We start from the raw sequence: 24,210 nt of genomic DNA, 5'->3' as shown, positions 1-24,210 counted from the left end.
GTGTCTGCATCAGATTTCCTTAAAAGGTCTCCGCTGCTTAAAAATAACAGTAGTGATAGATAAAGTAGTCTATTAGCCTGGCCCAATCCTCTCACTTGATGAAGTGGGGAAGGTAGAACAGGGAGGGCCTTGCCTAAGCAAGTGCATCAAGGCCACCTACAGGCCACAAACCCAGACCCCCCAACCTCCTGCCAACACTGCCTTCCACCAGGATTGAAAAGAGAATAAGCTTCCACAAGGATTTCCATTGCTCATTTTATTTCAGTAGCCAACTGCCCCCAGAGAAGAAACTGCTCATGTCACAGGCGATCAGAGGCACCATTCTATTCCCTGGAGACTGCTCAGTGCTTATCAACAGCCTACTTTTTAAAGTAGGCAATCACTATAAAAACATCAAATAGTCAAACTAATAAATTTTTTAAAACCAGAAACGATGCCCATAATGGCTGAAACTTTATGGAGGGGAAATGAAGTAGCTCCAGCAGCCAGGATGCTTGCTAGTAAAGACCGTTGAAGGAGGGGCAAGGGGCTGTGGCCTGGAAGACGTGGGAGACACAGCAAGAAGGCAGGACGCTGCAGAACCTGCTGTCAACGACCCTGGTCCTGGCTGCTGGCTCCAGCCACCTGGATGAACTGGAATGTTGATATCTGTGGTCCTCCAGGGAAAGGCAGCAGAAAGTTGAAATAGATGGGGCCTCCTGTGCTGGAGTGGGGCCTGAGGAAATCAACTACTGCCTTAGAGCTTATTCCAATAAATGGCAGTGCAACCCAAGAACAGTTAAATTCATTCCTAAATGGGAGCTTCTCCCAGCTGCCCACTCCTCAGAGCCCTAGCCCTCCCCTGGTAATGGCTTCCTCCACATCCCTCTTCAACTACACAGCGCAGGACTGAAAGAAACTTAGAAATCACTCTCCCTCCTATCTTGAACTCGGAATCAGTTGCTATCTATGCCTATCAACCTCCTTCCTCCCCACATATCACTGAATGCAAACAAGAAAATCATTGCTGTTGCCCCCAACGCCCCACTCTCCTGGCCAGGAGGGCAGGCCTGGGGCCTATTTGGACTGCTCCTGAGACGATGGCTGGGTGGGCTCACCCGGCGGCATCTCTGCATGCTGGTCATCTGTGAAGGACAAAGAAGGTGGATGGATTTAGAAAGAGGGCAAACTACAACTACCTATTTACAGGTGAAGATTTTCTTTCTTTCCTTATTTTTTTTTGAAACAGAGTCTCACTCTGTTGTCCAGGCTGGAGTGCAGTGGCATAATCTTGGCTCACTACAGCCTCTGCCTCCCAGGTTCAAGCGATTCTCCTGCCTCAGCTTCCCAAGTACTGGGATTACAGGTATCCAGCACCATGCCCAGCAAATGTTTATATTTTTAGTAGAGATGGGGTTTCCCCATGTTGGCCAGGCTGGTCTTGAACTGACCTCAGATGATACACCCACCTCAGCCTCCCCAAAGTGCTGGGATTACAGGTGTGAGCCACTGTGCCCGGCCCAGATTCAGATTTTCCAGAAGCCTTTCTCATCATTCCCAGCCCCAGGGGATAATGAATTTTCTTGAACTTGTTAGGCCATCAGGAACCTGGAATCCTAGCTTTGGCTATGTGATTCAGATTCAAGTTCCAGGTCTCACACTACCCTTCACAAGCTGGGAGGAATCAGCAAGATACTCCACAGCTGAACCTCTGCTTCCCCTTCTGTAAAACAAGATGTGTCCAGCTTGCAGTGGCAGCATGGGGACCAAGTGAAACAGACAGCAACAGGCCACCTTCAGCAATGCCTTCATCACTCCAGGTTCGGTTTAATCTTCAGAATCCTCATGAGGTAGAGACCATTATTAGTCTGGTTTTACATATGATGAAACTGGAGCACAAAAGGGTAAATAAGCTTGCCCAAGTTACACAGCGGGGCAAGTGCTGGAGCCAGGACTCATACCCAGGCCACCCAGCACTGGGGCCAGTGGCTTTCAGCCACATAACAGTACCTCTCCAGCTACTGGATCTAGGCGCTGCACACACAGGAAGTGTGTAACAGGCCCGTTTCCTCTTAAGCGGGGATACCACCAGACTCCCCCAGCTCATAAGATGATCTGGCAGTCATTTTAAAGGCCTAGTTGAGTTTGTCAGTTCTTTCCAAATCACAGGAGCCCAGGGGAAGACTGAAAGGAAAAAGTCCTAGAAGCTTGAAAGCTCCAAGGGCCCTCAAAAGAAAATCCTAAACACTTTCACATCCAAAAGTTTCCTTGACCTTCACTAAGCTATAAAGGGGCCCCTTTTACAGTTGAAAAACAATCATCCAGTGCCCCAGTGGCAGAACTTGTGAAGAACAGATTCTCTAGCTCCTGGTCTGGCTCCCTCATAGTGGCCTGGGGCAGAGGCACAGCCCTACCACACTAGCTCCTGCCACTGCTCCAGGCTCTGCATCTACTCCCCAGTCCTAACTAGAAAGGCCTGGCACCCCTGGTCTTCCAAACATACCATATGCCTGCTGTCCTCCACAGCTCTGCAGCTCTGCCCACAGAGCCAACAAGGTGAGTGAACAGGCACTGGATGGACTGGGAGCTAGACTGAGAGCTCTGTTCAAATCCCAGCTCTGCCATTTAAACTTAAGAACTGCTGGAGGCCTGGTTTCCTCACCTGGAATCCCATTCCCACCTCCCTTAGATGCGGGCTTATGGGGACTGGAGAAGGGGTTAAGAGCTCATCCTAGGGTTCAGCATCTTTTAAATTCCATGTCCCTTCTTTCCACACCTAATCAGATTAGGTACCTCTTCCTCCAGAAAGTCTCCCTGGTTCTCCTGGAAGCTCACTCACCAGTGTTCTCTTTGTCAGGATCAATCAGGACGGTCAGTGAGAAAGATGATGGAGGTGGTGGTGGCGGTGGCGGTGGCGGAGGGAGGAAGTGGAGGGCAGAGAGGTATCCTGGTGGGAGGAACTGGGGCTGCGGTGGAAGAGGTGGAAGGGGCGGCAGTGGTGGCGGTGGTGGGTAGTAGCTTGGCTGGAAGTCTCCCACTGGTTCCGATGCCTGCACAGCACACATAGCAGAGAGGCAGAGTGGGGAGAGAGTTAGCCAGATGGGCTGACCAAACATACAGGCACAGGGCACTTGGAAGGAGGCATTCAGCAAGCACCTGCCAAATTATTGAAGGCAAGAAGCAACACAGGCAACCTCAGATAAGCATGGGAACAGCTGAGTGGTCAGTGACTGAGCCCTTCTGTGTATGGCAGGGGGACTGTGCTGGGGTGCTCACGAACCTAGGAGGGGGGTTCTACTACTGGCCTTGTAATGATGAAAACCAGCTTCAGTGAGATGAAGCTACAGGCCCAGGGCCCCAGAGCTGCTTTGTGGTAAGGGCAGAACTGGATCCAAAGTTGGCTGACTCCACAGCCCACTCAGCTGACTGTGCAGCACTGCTCTGCACTGGGGAAGGGTCTGAATGCATCCCAACCCCACAGGACCCCCTGTCTGGCACATGTGGTGACTTAAACTTAAGTGCCAGGGGGCCTTTGGGAGAAGAAATTGGCAATATGGGTGTAGTGCAGCTGTTTCTGAAGCAAGACACGCTGGTGACTTCAGACAAGTGGCCTCATTGACCAACACTTGCTGCTTCTGTTCCTTCAAGGGATGGACTCCAACCCCTTACTGCAGCACAGAGCTCCATCACAGGATCCGGACGGGGATGACTACACAGCTCTGAGCTTAACTGAGAAAGACATGAATGTCCTAAGAAGTAATACTGACTTTTGGATGTAGTTCCTGTCATTTCCTTCTCATGCTTCAGAGCAACGCTTCCTGAGCTGAGTTTCAGGGAGCCCTGGTGTCCTACAAGACATTTCTTAGTAGTCTTAAAAGTGTTATTTGTTAAGTGAGTTTGAGGAACCCCACATAGTACTCCCCACATTAGTGGGTCACACAAGAGTATATTAAAGGCTCAGAAGAAGCTGTAAAAATCTCCTTAGATTAACCCAGCATTTCCTAACTTTTTTCCACCACCAGGAAGAGGAGAAAGCCCACTTTTAAGCACCTACTATGTGCCAGACCCTGTGCTAGGTATTTCACATGCATTGCCTTATTTATTCTACTCAGGAGCCCTATGAAATAGGTCCTCCTACCCCCATTTTACAGACCAAGACCAAGCGAGGCCCTCAGAGGTCAGGTAACTGCCACAGAGCACGTGGTTGGGACATGACGGAGGAGGCAGGATTGGACCTTAGGTCTGTCCACCTCCAGGGCCTGTGCTGTCCTGTGAATAGGAGAGCAGAGGAAGCCAAGCAGCAGCAGGTGGGGCAGGGACAAGAACACGGAGGAGGAAGCTGCTCTGGGGAGCACCTCCACGCCTCGGCAAGGGGCAGCAGGACATGGATGAAAGTGATTTAGGGGCTCTGGGGTTTGAAACAGCTCACAAATCAACACCTGATCCTCTCTCCAGACGAGAGAGGGTGGATGGGGGATTATTAGTGTTTTAATTCCAAGCTGCCCAGCCAAGCGTTTCCCCGGATCACAGCTCCTGCCTGGGGCCTGTGGTGGCAGCTCGTGCCCAGATAAACCAACTGAGATCACACTCTTAACAAAGGCCGTCTGGCAGGCCTGTCAATCAGAGCCCTGCCCTGGACGCCAGGCTCCAGGCTTCTGCATGAGCAGACGGAGCATGCTCTACTTGGCCAGAGCCCCACTCTTTGTGTGGAGGCTGGAGATGCCTGGCTCTCCCTGGACAGTGCCCACAGATGTCAGGCAAGCAGCAGTGGTGGTGCAAGTCAAAAGCCAGGTGTGTTCTACCTCGGTATGAGAGAGGAAGGAGCAGTAGATAGCGCCTGGGCTCCAGAGTCAGGGCAGCTGAGGTGTACAACGTGGTACTGTCACCAACCAGCTATGTAACTGGAATCCCAGTCTCTCTCTCTCACCAGTTTTGTGACCCTGGCCAAAGACATAGCTTCTCTGAGCCTTTTTTCTCAATGCTACAATGGGGTATAACACCTACCTTGAAGGTTCAGTAGGTACCCTGGAATTATCAAGGCCAGTGGCTTTCAAACTTTCTTTCCTTGAACCAATGGAAAATGATTTTTAAGTACAATTTTACAACATCTAAGACAAGTGGGAGAGATGCTGCTGCCACCAGGCTGAAGCAGGAGAGAGGACCCGGTGACCTGTGTATCTGACCTGCCCAGGCACAGCTCAAGCCCCACTGGACCGGCTCCACGCTGTGTAGCTAATGACTTTCATTAGGGAGGAAGCAGGCTTTTAGCCATCCTAGTCTGGAAGGAGCTGGTAACCAAGCCATAAAACCCAATCACACTTGCCTTGCTGTACACACCATAGGGGTGACCTGACTTTACACACTTGGTACTCAAAATTCCCAGCTCAGTGAGAACAGTAGCTAGCAACTGACTTTAATTAATCTTATGAAGGATTAAATTTCATTCTCTCAACAGGTATTTCCTAAGGTGTCAGGTGTTTGGGGGAAGGGTTCCGTATTTTTCATCACTGAGCTCAAACACCACCTCCTCCTGAAAGCCCTCTGCAGTCTCAAGTGTGCTATGCCTGTGCACAGGAGCCTACCTCTGGTCCTGGCTCTGCCCTAAATTTTGTGGTCCCAGGAAGTGATATTCCCTCTCTGGAGGCCAGCAAAATGAAGGTCCCTTCTAGCATCAGCATGAGTCAAGGCAAGTGTCACCTGGAAAGCCCACAGCCCTGAAAAGCACAGGCCACAGTCCAGGCCGAGTGGTGCAGACTGGTCCACACGTGTATGCTCCCAGAGACACACACTGTACCTGGGCAGTGCCTTGCCCTCCACCAGCATTCAGGGGCTGGCACGGAGTCGGGTACATGGTTTATGACAGTTGGCTTCCTGGGACTGAGGATCCATCAAGGCGGCAGGGGCAGCTGGGAGGAGGAAGAAGCTGGCAAGGAGTGAGGGGGGTGGGACTCACCAAGCCTCCGCCTTGGTACTGGCTGTGGGACACATGCCGGAAGCCCTGCTGCAGGGGGACGCCAGGAGGGGCGTCCGGGTAGCCCGGCGGGAACGGGCAGTAGGCGTGCATGCTGGAGCCGCCGGGGTACTCAGGGCCTAGTGCACGGTCCGGGTGGATGCTCAGATGGCGCCCTAAAGAAGGCAAGCAAGGAGGGAAGTGTTAGATACCACTGGGAGAAGATTCCGCAGGAAGGCCCAGTGTCATGGCGGCGTCATCAGCGCTCCATCCACGCACAGACAGCCCGTCCCGCCCTTCCTTCCACTGGGCCCTCACTAGGTCTCTATCCTCCAGCCAGCCCCGCTGCTCTGGAGAGTCCTCCCCAAGGCCACCAAGCCCACTGTGGCGGGGGCCGCCTCCAGACCTCACCACGCCCTCGGCCAACAGCTCCCGGCTGCCCTGTACGCAGTCAGCCCGCACTCTGCCTCCTCGAGTCCTCGAGTCCTCAGTACCGAGCTCCTCCTCCACCGGGTCACAGCAAACCCGGCCATGGCTCGAGCTCCGGACACCGATTTATGTGACTCTTTGATCAACCTTGTCCCTCCCACAAGGACAAGGTCCTTGAGGGGCAGAAATGTGACCCCCGTCCTCCATCACGAATGCCTGCCTCATGGTTCGGCTCAGCCCTGCTTGTCTGTCGAGATGGGACAAAGGTGGCTTCTCCTAGAATTGCGGTTTCAGGCCTGTGTCCCCGATAGATGGGGCGTTTCCTGGGGACCTCGATTTTCCTGGATAGCCAGGAAGCCGGGCGGGAGGAGCCTGCGAGAGCATCTGGACCAACGCCCTGGCACACAGTGGGCAGGAGCTTGCCCAGCGTGACAGGGCGAGTGGCCCCCGGCCCCCTGCCTCGGCCCAGGCCCGTCCCACCACACAGCCATGGGGAGACACCAGGAAAACGCATTCACACTGAACCCTGCGGCTTTTAAAGCTTCAAATGTACAGGTAACTTGAAACTGTACTTCGATACCATAAACTCCAAGACGCAGGGAACAATGTAATTTATGTACAAGGTGAGGGGAGAAAGGTAATATCTAAACAGACTAACTGTCCTTTCGAGTGGAGTAAACAAACGGTCTCACCTCACCCGCCCGTGGGGACAAGGCAGAATGGGTGCGCAGGCGCACTGGGCCGGGGAGGAGCCTCCCGACCGACCGCACAGGGAACAGGGAAGGAAAAGTGCGCAGGCGCAGTCGTCCTTGCACTAACCCGCCCGCGGGAAAATTCTGGAATTCTGGAGGAGGAGCCTCTAGCCCAAGGAAACAGCAGGAAGGGGTGCGCAAGCGTAGTAGGATTGGGCTCCTCGAGGCCTCCCCGCAGAGTAGGAAGCACTGCTAAATCAAATGGACGCCATTTTGTTGTTGTACGCTAGAATGGCACAAAAATGTTAAAAGCCCTCTGAACTGCCTTTTTTTTTTTTTTTTTTTTTTGCGAAAAAGTACCCAATCGAAATCCCTGTTCTAAGAAGGGTTTCTAGAAACAGAATGTCCGCTACCCATGGAAAGCATTCTCCCTATCCTGAATGAACCCCTACACCAGCTGCCCATCCAGGGTGGCCTGGGCTGCCAGCTCCAGGAGCCAACCGCGGGACCAAGGCCACGACTTACCGAAGTTGGTGAACGGTGGGCTGGATACAGGCCGCAGCGGCCTGCGCAGGTCCAGGAGGCCGGGGCAGCCTCTACCTGTGGTCTCCTCCCCAAAAGGGGGTCCCGCGGGGCTGGGCATAGCCGCAGCGGCTTGCTCGCGCGGCCTCACGTGGCCGTGGCCCCGCAGAACCGGCCGGAAGGCGCTCGGGCCGGGGCTCCGGCCCTCCGGGGGCCGTTCGAAGACGGAAGCTGCCGCGCGGCCCTCGGGTCCTGACTCCGCGTCTCCAGAGGGGGTCCCCGGAGGCAGTGGGCGGAGGCCTGGTACGCGGATGGGGCTAGGGGTGGCGGACGCAGCCCCGGAGGCCTGCTCCGGCCCCTGTACACCCTGGGCCGCCTCCTGCTCCTCCTCCGCGGCCTGCCTCTTGAGCACCTTCTGTGCGGCCATGATCTTCTGGCGTTCGGAGATCAGGTAGCACTTCTCGCAGAGGCACTGCTTCCAGCGGCACTTGCCCGCGTGGCCCTTAACAGGGACCAGGAAGCCGTGGTTCCTGCATCTCGAGCACTTGGGGGTGCGCAGCATCTTGTCGGCCATTGGCAGGGTCAGCCTTAGTAGCACAACCGTCACCTCTGAAAGCTGCAGAGCAAGTAGCGTTGGAATGAGCCGCGCCCCACAAGTCCCTGGTTCTGGGGACATTGGATACACTTGTAACAAAGCGGCACGCAGTGTCCCACGAACTGTATTTTCCCTCCTTATGGGGGTGTACAGTTTGGAGCATTTCTGTGCTTTGGGTAATTAGATGCAATGGATTGGATTGAATAAATTCTGAATGGGATGCTATTGCATATATGTCATTTAGATTATCTGAAATCTTAGGCATTTAATTTTCCAAACTCTGTTCCTGCCACCGATGGAAGGTATTTTGTAACTTCAGGAAAGGCGAAGTGATATTCAGTGGTCCACATATTTAAAACTCAGGAGGAATGTAGCTCTCAGCAAGAAACCCATTCCAGTAGAAAGGCACTATAAGAGGCACACCGTATTTTTCCTCCCCAAACCTTCTGCTTCTGTGGCATTTTACTTCTCTGCCCTGCAGAGATGTTTCCAGTATATCCTCAAGAGCTCAGTGCAGTGTGATGGTTGCTCAAGGGTGTGCCCTTACAGTAATTCCCATTTCTTGAGTCTTGGTGTAGAAATGCATTTCTGGGAGATGGCACCTTGCTGACGTTGATGCCTTCCAAAGTGACCATAGAGTCAAATAAAGTAAAATAGAATATTCTAGCACTGAGCTTGGCATAGTGACGCCTGCCTGTAGCCGTAGTTACTCTGGAGGATCCCTTGAGCCCAGAAGTTCGAGACTAGCCTGAGCAATATAGCAAGACCCATTTCTAAAAAAAACTTTTTTTTAATTCTAGCACTAGCTTGAGTCATCGCTTAACTGCATCATGAATTTCTTTATCCTTGTAAAACAACCAAATCTTGGGACATCTAAAAAGCACAAACATCATAGTTTACCCAAGGACATTAAATTATTATTATTATTTTGAGACAGACTCACTCTGTTACCCAGGCTGGAGTATAGTGGTGTGATCTCAGCTCGCTGCAACTTCCACCTCCCAGGTTCAAGTGATTATCCTGCCTCAGCCTCCCAAGTTGCGGGGATTATAGGCACCAGCCACCATACCCAGCTAATTTTTGTATTTTTGGTAGAGACGGGGTTTTGCCATGTTGGCCAGGCTGGTCTTGAACTCCTGATCTCAGGTGATCCACCCTCCTCGGCCTCCCAAAGTGCTGGGATTACAGGCTTGGGCCACCTCATCTGGCCATTAATTCATTCTTTAAAAAACAAATTTCTGACACCCTGAGGACTGCCTCTCTCTCCTCTCTCCTCTCTTCTCTCTCTCTCTCTCTCTCTCTCTCTCTCTCTCTGTCCCCCCCATCAACTGCCTCTCCTCCCTCTCCCCTCCTCTCTCCTCTCCTCTCCTCCCTCTTCTTTGTCCTAAAAAAGGAAAAAATGACCACTAACAAGCTGAAAAGCTTCTAATTAGGATCAGTCACATTTAAGGAGGTAGTCACAGTTACTAGATGGCTAAAACTTGTGCATTTTTCATTGCCCTTTCTTTGAATTTCTCTCTTTCTGGTGGTAGAATGGGAGAAGCCCAAGTCTCCTTGAATCTCTGATTGTAGTTGTACCTTGCATTTTTCACTAGCTGCCTGGGAATATAAAATGGTTGCTATTCAAGGGCTTAATAGAACCTGGAAAGTGAAAAAAAGGTTTGTAAAGTCTTTCTGCTCTAAAAAAAAAATCCTCATTTTAATAAGAAAATAAATGTTTCCTGTATTACTTGGCTTTTTAGGAACTTCACTGGTAGCTTTGCATCCATTTAAAGAGGTCTAGGTTTGTTTCTGCTTTACTCTAACAACCTCTCAGTTAAGTTTTTATTTTAAAGATATGATTAGTGGCCAGTTGCTGTGGCTCATGCCTGTAATCCCAGCACTTCAGGAGGCCAAAGCGGGAAGATGGCTTGAGCCCAGAAGTTCCAGACCAGCCTGGGCAGCATGGTGAAATCCGTCTCTACAAAAATTACAAAAATAGCCAGGCGTGGTGACTTGCATGCCTGTAATCGGGAGGATTGCTTGAGCCCAGAATGTTGAGGCTGCAGTGAGCCATGTTTGTGCCATTGCACTCCAGCCTGGATGACAAAGCAAGCCCCTCTCTCAAAAAAAGAAAAAAAAATGGTTAAAGGACAGACAAGCTCTTTTTCTGAATCTACCCAATAAAAAATGTAGTATTTTCACTGACCTTGTCTTTTGAAAATGACACTTAAAAATCATAGTTTCAGTACTGCTGTCAAAAAATCTGGGGCATAAATTGCATTGTTTCATAATACTGCAAATTGTAAGGTCATTTTCCGCGTTGTTAAATTTGAACATCAGGTGACACTGGATAACAAGGCTTAAAAACGAAAACTACTCATTTATATTTCATGCTTGACCACCTAAGCTCTCTTCATTTTCTCTTTAATATTAATAATTTAAAGGAAAAATCTTCTTCAAAGCAAGCTATTTGAGTTAACATACTTTAGCCTTGTTAACTACAAAATGCTTTCATAGCTTTAGGGGCAAAATATACCCAAGGTGATATGAATTTGCATAGTGCTTTGAGAACATTAATAAACAATCATATATCTTTTTAATCAGTACTCATGTTATAAGATGCAGAAACCCCAGGGTTTACACAGTAAACAAATCTAAGAAGAAAAACACTAGTTTATTTCTCTCTTTCCCCCTAAAGTCTCAATTTGTGTAGGTAAATTTCAACCGAGTTTTATTTATCTCATTCTTGGAAACAGGCAATTTGATAGTTTTGTTCTGTTTAGGTTAATGGCTGATTACTTGTTAGACTGCTGCTTTAAAAAAAAAAATATATATATACACACACACACACACACACACACACATATATACAACAAACAGACACATATATACACACACACACACATACACATATATATACACACACACACACATTTCTTTAAACTTTTTTTTTTTTTTGAGACAGGGTCTGGCTTCATAACCAAGGCTGGAGTGCAGTGGTGTCGTCTCTGCTCACTGCTACTTCCGCCTCCCAGGCTCAGGTTATTTGCCCACCAAAGCGTGCATCACCACACCCGGCAAACTCTTGTATTTATTTTATTATTATTATTTTTTTCCGAGACGGAGTTTCCCTCTTGTTACCCAGGCTGGAGTGCAATGGTGCGATCTCGGTTCACCGCAACCTCCGCCTCCTGGGTTCAGGCAATTCTCTTGCCTCAGCCTCCTGAGTAGCTGGGATTACAGGCACGCACCACCATGCCCAGCTAATTTTTTGTATTTTTAGTAGAGACAGGGTTTCACCATGTTGACCAAGATGATCTTGATCTCTTGACCTCGTGATCCACCTGCCTTGGCCTCCCAAAGTGCTGGGATTACAGGCTTGAGCTACCGCGCCCGGCCCTTGTATTTCTTTTGTAGAAGCAGGGTTTCACCATGTTGTCCAGTCTGGCCTCGAATTCCTAGACTCAAGTGATCCACTGGCCTAGGCCTCCCTAAGTGCTGGGATTACAGGCATAAGCTACTGTGCCTGGCCTTGAATTGTCATTTTAAAAGATAGGGACATGATGTAAAAGCAGAAAACAGGAAGTTTTAAAAGGATGGGAGCAGTTAAATACACAGTGAACGACTTCCTTCCCCACACTTAAACCCTGGGATATTTACATTTAAGAAAGTTGCCAACTTACAATTGCTGAAGAATCACAGTTTGACTAATTAGCCACAGTGAAGCTGCTTGGCGGTCAGAATCTGACTTCCAGCTTTTTTCCCAGAGTCCCTAGTTTCTTAATGCCTCTTCTATTTGGTTAATATGATTGCTGCTGGTACGGTTTAATTCATATTCATTTTTAAAGAGCCTTGCATTATGCAGTGCACGGGGGTATCATTTATAATCATTAAATATTACATGCACTAGAATGTTTCCTTGCTGGCAGCACTCAAGAGTAAGGAAGGGCTTTTTTTTTTTTTTTTTGCCTATAGCATCTTTCCCCCAGCAGCTGTAACCCAGTTATCTGCTATCTTCCCTTCTTTGAGCTCTCTCCAGTGAGCAATGAGAAATTTATTGAAGATTTCATGGAAGAGGTGGAGGGCAGGGTTTACATGATACATCCTATGGCAGATGCTTTAAAATCCTGCCTTAGCATTTCTGTTCTCTCAGGATCCTCCTCTGCTGAGCCACACCTAGTGGTCTGTCTTCCCACAGACCAGTGCTCTGTCCTCCCACCAGCCAGTACCCAGCCTCTCTAGTTCCTCTCTCCTTTCTCTATTTCTGTCAGCTTCTGTAAGGGCTATGTGGCTATCTTATTTCCCTTTATGTCTAGCACAAAACTGATATTCAGGAAATACTTCTTGAATGTATGAATGAATTCTCCCTCTCCTGCCAATATCAAAGTTATCTCCTCCCCAACTGGCTTCATCAACTTTCCTCAAACATTGTACAAGTGCTCAGCAAAACACAAAGCCCACAGTGATCAAGGCCACTCTTCTGACCAGCAGAATTAGGGGACTGACTTTGGTCTTGAGCTCACCCCCTCCCCTAATGTCTTAATAATAGCAATAATAATATTTAGCACTTTCTAAGTGTGTATATGTGCCAGAAACTCTTAAGTCCTATATATGTATTAAGTCATATAATCCTACTAACAAGCATCCAAGGTAGGTTACTGTTATTATCACCCCCATTTTATACACGAAAAACTGAGACCAAAGAAATTTAGAACTTCCCAAGATTTCACAGCCATTAAGTGGCAGAGTCATGATTCAAAGCCAAGAAATCTAATGTCAAAGTCTTTGTTATTAACCATATATTTGCTAACCCAAATATTTCTTCTAAACCAAACAGCAATCTCCCCAAGAAAGCTTCGGTGATGAATAGAAATGTTTGTATCATTATATGCTCTATTACAGTTGGGACAAAATGGGGTAAAGGGGTTTAGCAACCTGGGGAAGTTTCCTAGATGCCCTGCTTAGCTGCTTTCCTCTATCCATGGTCAATATTTATTGAGTGCCAACCACGTGCTAAGCATGAGGCATGCTGAAGTAAGTAAAAAGGCAGGATCCTTGCCTTTAGGTCTATGTTCTAGCTGGCAATCCAGACTGTAAACAAGTAAAGGCTTTGGGAGCCCATATGGAATCCTAAACTCCCTTGAGAAATCAAGGAAGACTTCCCTGAGGGGCTGATTTTTAAGCTGATGCCTAAGGATTAGTAGCCTGCCACAAAAGCAGAAGTGTGTTCCACATGCTCGGTGGCCTGCAGTGTGGCTGTAGTGCAGCAAGGATGAGACACTGGTGAAAAATGAGGTGGAAAAGTAAGTTGCAGCCAGGTTATAGTAGGAGTCCTTGAGGGAAATTGACCAAAGAGAAGAGGAAATGACATGGCAGAGCCAGGCCAAACTATAACTTTGGTTATTCTTCCAGAAACCAAAACAATAAGTAATTAGGACTTGTGCAGGTATTGCAAGATTAAACTAAGAGTTAAGTGGGGTTTTCCTTGAGGTGGTTGTTCCAAGTAGGGCACACATTTGAGGCTAGCCATGGCCCAAACCAGCACTGGGCCAGGCAGGGTTGCTCCTTTTAACCCTGGGACGCCATTGACAGTTTCATCTGACCTCTCCTAGGAATCTTAGAGAAGTGAGCCAAAAAACAATAATGGAAGGCAAAGGAGTGCGAGAAAAGAAAAGCGTGAGGCAGTCAAACAGACCAAAGCTGTTGGAGAAGCTGTGAAGGTCACTGGAACAAGCAATTCTGTGGAGTAGAGGAAAAGTAGACCATCCCAGGGGAGAGGGCATGCTCAAAGTGCTGCTACTGTTTGACCCAATAGCACTGACCTTTGTTCTGTCTTGTTTTGATTTGCTAATTGGATGAACAAACATTTTTTGACATGCACAGAAACTTCCTTCCTTCCTTTTTTTTTTTTTTGCAACAGGATCTCAATTACCCAGGTTGGAGTGCTGTGGAGTGATCATAGCTCACTGTACCCTCCAAGTCCCGGGCTCAAGCCATCTTCCTGCCTCGGCCTCCCAAAGTGCTGGGATTATAGGCATGAGCCACCTTGCTCAGTTCACAGAAACTTTTATAATATGTATATGTAGCTGACTACATGTATTTTTGATAGTACTAGCAAATTTCTATACATTTCTATTTTTTTTTCTGAAAATATGAGAGGCACATGTCTCTATAAACTATATTACTAATAGGGAATAATATAACCTTTAATATCTCTGTCCTATGGTAAAATGCAAATTCAGTTTAACACAAGAGACATGAACTGAATGTCTACTATATACAAGGCACTGTTTTCTAGTAAAAGCAGCATCAAAAAGAGCAAAGGAAAAAGAAAATTAAATTGAATCTTCGTTTTTCTATGTGTGTTCCTTGTCTAGTCTCTTAGAACAGTAAATTTCAATTTATCAAAAAAACAAAAAACTAGCACTTTTTTTCCTGAGTTATGCTTCTCTGAGAAGGGCAAACAGATATCAATGATTTATCTTTCAAGAGACCCTTCTAAACATTTTATGTCAGAGAATCAGTGCAAGTTTAGTCCATTTTTGTAACTGAAAACAGATGGCAAGTAATACTACTCTAAAGACAGGCAAGCTGGGTGAAAACATGATCATTAGTTATTAGCTGTGTTACCTTAGCTAAATTATTTAACTTCTTTGAGCCTCAGTTGCAATAGTAATATTTAATGTATTGCAAATCCCAGAGTGTGGCACATTTATCCCATTTAGTGATACTACTATTTAATGAACACTTACAACTTTGCAGACATGGCCTCATTTAAACCACAGAACAACATCTACAAGGTAGGTAATTTTATTATGTCCATTTGACAAGTAACGTTAAAGCTTAAAGTTCAGAAATACCTTACCCAAGGTACACAGGATGTGACAGAAACATATGAATAACCTCCAAGTCTGAACTCCTAAGTACTATCCCGTATTGCCATCGTTTAGTTATTTCATTTACGTTAAGGTGAGATGCCTGATTCTTGTAGGATTAATGAGATAATACATTTGAATAGCCCAGCAGAGTGTCTGGCATCTGGTACGTGGTTAGCAGGCATTACATGGTATCAAGGAGGAAAAAGGGACAAAGGGAGGAGGGGTGAAGAATAAGTAGTATTTCTGACTTAACCAAGTCACCTCCAATCACAGAATTTGACTTAGCTACACAGGGGCATCAGGCTCTCTAAGCAGAGATTAAACCCCACACCATACCTATTATCCATTGTGGCTATGGAGCACTTAAAATGTGCTCAGTTAAATTTAAGATGTTCTGAAAGTATAAAATACACACCAAATTTCAATGACATAATATGAATAATGCAAAATATCTCAATTTTATATAGCTTATGTATTGAAATAACATTTTGGATATTTCAATTAAATAACATTTTAATGTGGCTTTAAACTTTTTTAATGTTGCTACCAGAAAATTTTAAATTATATATATGATCTCTCATTATATATCTATTGGGCAGCAGTGCACAAAAGATTTGTGTGCTCAGTCCTTCCACTTCTGATGACCAAGTTTTCCACAGCAGCTCGTATTCAAGGTGTTACATCATCTTCAGGTAGGGTATGCCACATTCATACACCCTGTCAGGTCTCCAAATGCAAGCCTGGAGCCTGAAAGTCTGAAGTTCTGCTTGCCTTGGCCGATTGTTTTCCACCCACCGCCTGTGTTTGCCATTGTCCCTAATCTCAGAGCTTCCCCAGACAAGCCCCTCACCCTACCCACCGTTGTAACTAACTTATGGTAATGTATGCTCCTTGTCCCTACCCCCACCACTGTAACTGATCTTACTGTGTAACTTTCCACTGCCCACCCCAAACCTATAAAACCAACTCCTATCCCACTGCCCTTTGCTAATGCCCTTTTCGGCCTTAGCCCACCTGTACCCAGGTGAATAAATAGCCACGTTGCTCACACAAAGCCTATTCAGGGGGGTCCCTTTAATAAAGGGCATTGTTTTCAACACACCCCTCCATCATGGTGTTAGATAACCTTCACTAGCATGCATCTCTGCTCTTTACCACTTAGGGCCTTTTTAATGGAATCAAAACACTGTCTCATGCTTTAGAACTGGAATTACTTAGAAAATGCCAGCTAGAAGAGGCTAATAAAACTCCAGTTTGCATTTTGAATCTTCAAACATACAATGTTATTTTTATGGGAATATTTCATATTTATATTGTTAGGTATAAATTACTAATAAAATACTGTGTAAACTAGAAAAGAAAAAAGGGTGTCATTATTTACTAAGGTTACAACATGCCTGCAACATATAATCCATCAGTTTTGCCTAAAAGCTTGACCAGAGGGCATGGGTCAATTATGGATGTGTCACTTGATAAATGTAGTCCCATGGACATTTTATATTGTAAGAATTCTGGAAAATTAATTTTAAAAGTATTTGATTAATACCCTTCTTCCCTAGAACCTACCCCAGGTAAACAATTACTACCACCAGAAGTAATAATACTGCTTTGCACAAATAATTCCTTAAACAAGAAGGCATGAAGATTTGTTATGAACAGTTATTTCCTGAGCATATAGAGATTACTACCTCCCTCCCACACATTTTCTTTAAACATAGTTAAATTTACTTAGCCTAATCAGTTTGGGGATTGTTGCTTTTTCCTCCTTAACTTGCCAGATAAGTCAGAAATATTTATTTTAAGAGACTGATGGAACTCCATCAGTCCCAATCTGTCAGAATTGTACAAATAAATATCAGTTGAATGTCTATCATTGTTTCCAATCTGGTCAAGAAAAAAGAAAAAACAGTATAGAATTCATCAGAATAATTAGTTGACTGGGGTTGAATAATTCTAAGAATAAACATTGACCCCCTGGTACCTCATAAACCCCCTGGAGTGAGAAGGATTATAAATTAATATACGAGTAAAAGGGTCCAGATACACCCTTACATTATTGCAAGCATGTGGGACACATTTAGATAAGTTAAAACCAAGTGTGGGTTTCAAGTTTGGCCATCTTTCATCAATGGCTTACTAAAGCTTTATTCCTTTGCTGTGAGGATTGCGGGGTGCAGGGAAGTGGGTAGGAAGAATGGGATAGCAGCAACAGTATCCTCTGCTGCCCGATGGCAACCTCCTTTCATGGAAACTAGAAGTTTCAGGGATTTTTTTTATTGCATTTTAGGTTTTGGGGTACATGTGCAGAACATGCAAGATAGTTGCATAGGTACACACATGACAGTGTGATTTACTGCCTTCCTCCCCTTCACCCACATCTGGCATTTCTCCCCATGCCATCCCTCCCCAGCTCCCCCACCAGCTGTCCGTCTCCATTCCCCCCAATAGACCCCAGTGTGTAGTGCTACCCTCCCTGTGTCCATGTGTTCTCATTGTTCATCACCCGCCTATGAGTGAGAATATGCGGTATTTCATTTTCTGTTCTTGTGTCAGTTTTCTGAGAATGATGTTCTCCAGATTCATCCATGTCCCTACAAAGGACACGAACTCATCGTTTTTGATTGCTGCATAATATTCCATGGTGTATATGTGCCACATTTTCCCTGTCCAGTCTATCATCGATGGGCATTTGGGTTGGTTCCAGGTCTTTGCTATTGTAAACAGTGCTGCAATGAACATTCGTGTGCATGTGTCCTTATAGTAGAACGATTTATAGTTTCAGGGATTTTTAAAGACATGGTACCCCAAAGAATAATGAAACTCCTCTTAAGGAAGTCAGGAAGGAAAGAACTAACATATAAAGGTTTTACAGCATTGCAAGCATTATTCTATCATTTAATAATATGAAGCACATTAAAAATTTAGGAAAGAATATGATGTATTTCATAGATGAAGAAACTGAGGTTCAAGAATATAAGACAAACTTTATAAATTTCTAAGCCAGAAGTGGAGTAGTCCAGGTGTGGATCAGGTATACCTGGCTCCAAAGCCTGTGCTTCTTACACTGCAGCACGCTGCCCATAGCTGGAAGCCAAGGACATAGCTCAGACTCCTCAAGTATGGTGCCCAAGTGTACTGATTTGCCTGGGACTGAAAGAGTTTTAGGGACATGGGATTTTTAGTGGCAAAACCTCCCTGTTTTGTCTAGGACAAGCTGGGACAAGTTGGTCACTATAGCTGGCATTCAACAGAATAAAGCACCAGGCTGGAAGGGTTTATTTGGAAAAGGAGGAAGGCTGCCTGGTTGTCTGTTCTGTCCCTCTCTGAGGTAGCCATAGGTGAACAATCTCTGTCCTGCTTATTTTATGCCTTGACACATCCTAGGGCATTGTCAAAGAAGTTCACATCTCTGCCAGTTATGACTTCTTCAATTCCTGTCCCAAATCATCAAAGTCAGTAGGAATTTAGTTAACTGAGTCATCCACTTGAGAAGAAGAGAAAGAGCAGAGACTGGCAAGACAGAAACATGAGTTCTGAGAGGATTAAATTGGGCCAGAAAATGGTGGTGAGTAACAGAACTGACATTTGTGGAATGCTTGTTAACATATAGGGCACTGAGCCACAAACTTTACGCACAACTTCTCACACGTGCATGCACATCGTCTCTCCTATTGCAACCCTAAAAGGTAAAAGGTAGTTATAATGAACTCAAATTTCAGATTTACAAAAGAAAAATAAGCTTAGAAAGAGGCTAAATAACTTAAGGTCACACAGCTAGAAAAAAAAGTGCAACTCAAAATTGGTTTCAGCCCAAAGCTGTGAGACTTTCTCTGCTATTTCATAGTGTGACTGTGATATTGTGATATAATGAGAAATATATATCTGGTCTTTGTCCTGGTTCCTGGCTCAGAGTCCCTAAAACCCTTGTAATTTCCTCAGTGATAGGAGTGATAGAAGCATCATTAGTTATGATATTTGCCCTTTATCCCCAGTTCCCAATAGGAGCGTCTAAGACCCTTGGAATCTCTGGAGTGATAACGGTGTCTTTTTGTATGCTAATGACATGATTGGTGGCTGGGGTCCCTTAGATACCCTCAGGATGAGGGCTGCTCACCAGGAAGACCAAGGCAGGATTAGAGAATTCGAACTTTCAGCTCCCACCCCCACCCCTGGGGAGGGGAGAGGGACTGGAAACTGAGTTAATCTCCAATAGCCAATGATTTAACCATGCCCAAGTAATGAAACCTCCATGAAAATATTGAAAGTACAGATCTCTGAGAGCTTCTGGATTAGTGAATGTATCGACGTGCCGGGAGGCTGACAGGCTCTCAGAGGGTATGGAAGCTTTTTTGACCATGCCCTTTTTCCCCTTAGTCTGTCCTATGCCTCTCTTCCATTTGGCTGTTCCTGAGTTGTATCATTTGTAATAAACCAGTAAGTGTAAGTAAAGTGTTTTCCTGAGTTCTGTGAGCTATCCCAGCAAATTACTGAACACGAGGAGGAGATTGTGGGAATCTCCAATTTATTGCCAGTAGGTCAGAAATGTGGGAGGTCCTGGACTTGCAATTGGTGTCTGAAGTGGAGACAGTCTTGCAGGACTAAGCCCTTAACCTGTAGGGCTTGACATTAATTCCAAGTAGTATCCAAATTGGACTGAATTATTGGATACACAGCTGGTGTCCAGATTGTTGGAGAACGAACTGGTCGTGTGGAAAAAATCCGCACTTGGTGTCAGAAGTGTTGTGAGTAGAAACATCACTGTACTGACAAATCATAGTGTTTAACAAATATTCAATTCCCCTTCCCATGAAGTTCCTAAAGACTGAAATTTATTCATTGCAGTGTCCTGCATATGCTTTAAAAAAGTATAAAAAGATTAAGGATGAGCTTGCTGTTAAGAAAAAATATATATACATAAAGTAAAACCTTAGACAAATTAAATTTAGCAGAGCTGAATAGGGTAAAGAACAATTTGCAAATCGGGCAGCACCAGAACCAGAATCCCTTCGGAGACTCTGCCACTGCTTCATGGTCGAAGAAGATTTATAGACGGAAAAAGGAAAGTGATATATAGAAAAGAGTGAAGTACAGAAACAGCCAGATTGGTTACAGCTCGCTGTTTCCTTATTTGAACATAGTTTGAACAGTTGGCTGACTTTGATTGGTCAAAACTCAGTGGTTGGCACAAGGGTACCTTGCAGTCTGTTTGCACATCCAGTTAGGTTACAGTTCACTATACATGGAAAAACTTTTAGGCCAAACTTAAAATATGTAAGAAGGCAGGTTTAGATTAACTCAAACAAAATAAAATAACATACAAAAAAAACTATTAACCAAACTTGTATGGTGAATATAGAGATTCACTATGGGGAATAAAGTCATCTGATTAAGTTCACTCTGAGAAAATAATTCACACAACTACTCCAGTTCATCTTCACAGATAAGAGAGTTAGGCCAACACCCCCCACAAGTACTGGACAGAGCACTGTTCCATGAAATGATACACAAACAAAATAAGCAGTGTTCTTATAATCCTGTCAGAAGTATTTCCTATACAGTTAAAAAAATGGCAATTTACCAGTCCAGATTACATATAAATGAATGTCTGGCACACACAAGGGAGGTGAATTAATCAAAGAAAGTTTTCTGGCAGACATAGTTTGTAATTGATTCTGTAAGATGATGTGAATTGGTAGAGGAAAGTAGAGGGGCACACACAAAAAATGGACAACAGGAATAAGGACATCTTGCATGAATACATATCTGTGTAATTGTAGTAGAGGAAGCATCAGTGGGCCATGGGCCTAAGTATTTATGGCTGAAAATCAAATACCCTACATGCAAATTAAAATTTCATGAAAAGGAAGTGAGCCAAAATGATGTAGAGATCAAAGAATACCTGCCAGATACCTGAACCAACAGGTTTCTATTGGTAAAGAGGAATGGGCAGTTGGCTTTTGGGTAGACAACAATATCTGCCACTCTGTGGGGGTCCGGCATGTCTGCCGGGGGGCTTCCAACCAGTGGAGAGCCTCAGCCCCACTCAAGTGTTCTTAACCTGGAAGAGGGAGTGCGCGGAAGAAAAGATAGATAGGGAGCGGGGTCTGGAGGACTGCCAGGCAATGCCGGAGCAAGAAGTGCCAAGACAGCAAGTTTATTTGTGCAAACTACAGGTTATATACCTTTCAGTGTTTGAGGAGTGACGTACATTCCATTGTATCTTGAAATAAAATCAAGAACAAAAATCACAAGAAAAGGGGTACAGAAAGTATGACTCTTAATCAAAGGGTGTACAGCAAAGGGACAATAAAGCTTGCAAAAAGGGGATCATAAATCTAAACATGGGTTTTTCTAAAATCAGTTAAGCAAGCAAGTAAGATTGTTAACAAGGTATAGCTGGACCTTTCTAAATGTCATTCTAACCTTGCCTATTCATATAGGATCATATGCAAACAATATGATTGAGTTAGCAGAGGTAAATGAAGTCATACAGTTATTGTGCAGAGAAGGAACTAGGAGGCACACAATGTCTACCCATACAATGTCTCATTAGACCACAAGGCCTGAGCTCAGCCATTCTGTTGCAAATGTCAGAAGCAAAGATTGATGTTTATAAAATCAGTGCAACCAGACTTCCTCCTTTCCCTTAGCTCACCAGCCTCCAGGAGAGGAGAAACGTGTATGGGCTCAAGCTCAAGATGGCGAGGGTCCTGTCAAGGGCCCTTCGCAGGAGCGATCCCCACACCCCTCTATATTCATTAAATGGGAAGAACATCTATCTTGCATACTTGTGGTAGGATTACAGATGTTTATAGCAACTGGCAAAGAGTAAATACCTAATAAGTGTTTGTTATTGTTTTTATCTAAGCACTCTGTGAATATGTTTCAGAGCTTTTGAAAATTCTGTTTGGGGACAATTTGGGATATTAGCTCTGCTTTGGTATACATTTAAAATGTGTCTGGCATATAATAGGCACTTAATAAAAATCCATCCAATGTTGAATGGATGAATAAAGGAATATATTTTCACTTGTTTCTTTTTAACAAATAAAAGAAACAAAATCTATATTTGGCCTTCTGGAAAGGAAAGGTCTACTTAATTCATCAATTGAAGTTTGCAGGAAGAATGCAGTAAAAGTATTATGATGATTTCTATACAGAAATGTTGCCCAACATCATGTAACTACCAAGGAAATAATAATTGTAGTTGTGTGCTCTGTAATGGTGAAATATTCTTATAAGCTCCTTTCACTTGTTACTGACTTTATAACTGGGTTATAGTAAAGTTATTTGCTATGGCTTGGATATCTGACGTCTCCAAACCTCATGTTGAAATTCGATCCCAATTGTTGGAGGTGGGGCCTAATGGGAGGCATTTGGGTTATAGGGGTGGTTCACTCCTGAATGAGTGGGTGCAGTCCTCACAGCAGCAAGTAAGTTCTTGCTCCATGAGTTCCTGAGAAAGCCAGTTGTTTAGAAGAGCCCAGCACCTTCCTCCCCTCTCTCTTGTCTCCTCTCTTGCCTTGTGATTTCTGGCCATCTCCTCTTGCCTTCCACCATGAATGGAAGCAGCTTGAGGCCCTCACTAGAAGCAGATGTTGATGCCATGTTTCCTGTACAGCCTGCAGAACCATGAGCCAAATAAACCTCTTTTCTTTATAAATTATCTAGGTATTCCTCTATAACAACACTAATGGACTAAGACATTATTGAACTAAGAATTGTCCAGGAAAAGTTTTGTTCTGACAATTTCCTGATTGGTTTCTTTAACTTGAACAAATACATTGTTTTAAACAATATTTTAAGGCCAAGTGTAGTGGCTCATTCCTGTAATCCCAGCACTTTGGGAGACCAAGGAAGGCATATCACTTGGGTCCAGGAGTTTGAGACCAGCCTGGGCAACATAGTGAGACCCTCATCTCTATAAACAATTTTTTTTAATTAGCTGGGTATGGTGGCACATGCATGTAGTCCCCGCTACTTGGGAGGCTGAGATGGGAGGATTGCTCAAGCCTCAGGAGGTAGAGGCTGCAGTAAGCCATGATCATGTCACTGGGTGAGACAGTAGACCCTTTCTCAAAACAAAGAAATATTTTAGTGGTACAGAACAAGTCTCCCATAGAAATGAGATCAATTTGATATAACCTCTGCTTTCATAAAGCTGACAGTGACCCTTGGTACACGTTAAAAAAAACATCCAAGTTGTACCTTTAGGAAATGGAGGCCTAAGGGTGCAGTAAATGGAGCTGCTGTTATTACTCTAGCCCTCTTTACTCCTTATTTTCTCTAAACTCCATTTCTGATAGAGTCCAGCATTTCCCAAAATAGGCTCCATGATAAACTACGTCTATGAAATGTGAATAGGTATGATATAAAAAGGGGTTCTGGGCCTGGCGCAGTGGCTCGCACCTGTAATCCCAGCACTTTGGGAGGCCGAGGCAGGCAGATTGCCTGAGCTCAGGAGTTCATGACCAGCTGGGCAACAAGATGAAACCCTGTCTCTCCTAAAGTACAAAAAATCAGCCAGGCACGGTGGCGGGCACCTATAGTCCCGGCTACTCAGGAGGCTGAGGCAGGAGAAATGATTGAGCTTGGGAGGTGGAGGTTGCAGTGAGCCGAGATTCTGCCACTGCATTCCAGCCTGGGTGACAGAGTGAGACTCCATCTCTACAGAAAAAGTGGGGTGGGGTTCTGGCCAGGTTCAATAGCTCATGCCTGAAATTCCAGCACTTTGGGAGTCCAAGGCCAGGGGATCACCCAAGGTCAGGAATTAGAGATCAGCCTGCCCAACATGGTGAAACCCCATCTCTACTAAAAATACAGAAATTAGCCAGGCGTGGTGGCACACACCTGTAGTCCCAGCTAATCGAGAGGCTGAGGCAGGAGAATTGCTTAAACCCAGGAGATGGAGGTTGCAGTGAGCTGAGCTCTCACCACTACACTTCAGACTCGGTGACAGAGGGAGACTCCATCTCAAAACATTAAAAAAATTTAAAAATTAAAATAAATAGAAAAGGGGTTCTGAGATCCAGGAAAATTAGGAAACCCTAAATTAACAAAGCCAAAGTCTTTTTACTAAATGTAAGGCCAGTTGCCTCGCAGGGGGTCAAATGGACACACCCATTCCTCTCCATACCGGATTCTGAGCGCATTACTCAGCATCTGGCCTCTCCATGCGGGCTC

The 24,210-nt window shown here is 45.4% G+C and overlaps 1 protein-coding gene across 15 annotated transcripts in view; it reads right to left on the bottom strand.

Moving 5' to 3' along the window:
• Positions 1-241: 241 nt before the first annotated feature.
• DMRTB1 (DMRT like family B with proline rich C-terminal 1) overlaps positions 242-24,210 on the bottom strand; it is a 131,830-nt gene continuing 107,861 nt past the window's right edge. For 11 of the 15 annotated variants that reach the window (XM_078331879.1, XM_078331876.1, XM_078331881.1 and 8 more), the window contains 4 exons: positions 7,576-8,188; positions 5,933-6,105; positions 2,819-3,029; positions 242-1,124 (listed from right to left, as the gene is read on the bottom strand). In XM_078331879.1, coding sequence (XP_078188005.1) covers positions 1,057-1,124; positions 2,819-3,029; positions 5,933-6,105; positions 7,576-8,146 — 1,023 coding nt within the window. In that variant the 5' untranslated portion in view covers positions 8,147-8,188 and the 3' untranslated portion in view covers positions 242-1,056. Of the gene's footprint in view, positions 1,125-2,818; positions 3,030-5,932; positions 6,106-7,575; positions 9,041-24,210 lie in introns of all 15 variants that reach the window. The other 4 variants (XM_078331870.1, XM_078331872.1, XM_078331871.1 and 1 more) reach the window with 1 other exon arrangement.

The sequence above is a fragment of the Callithrix jacchus genome, chromosome 7 (genome assembly GCF_049354715.1).
Source record: "Callithrix jacchus isolate 240 chromosome 7, calJac240_pri, whole genome shotgun sequence".
Lineage (NCBI taxonomy): Eukaryota > Metazoa > Chordata > Mammalia > Primates > Cebidae > Callithrix > Callithrix jacchus.
This window is presented reverse-complemented; position numbering and strand designations above follow the sequence as displayed.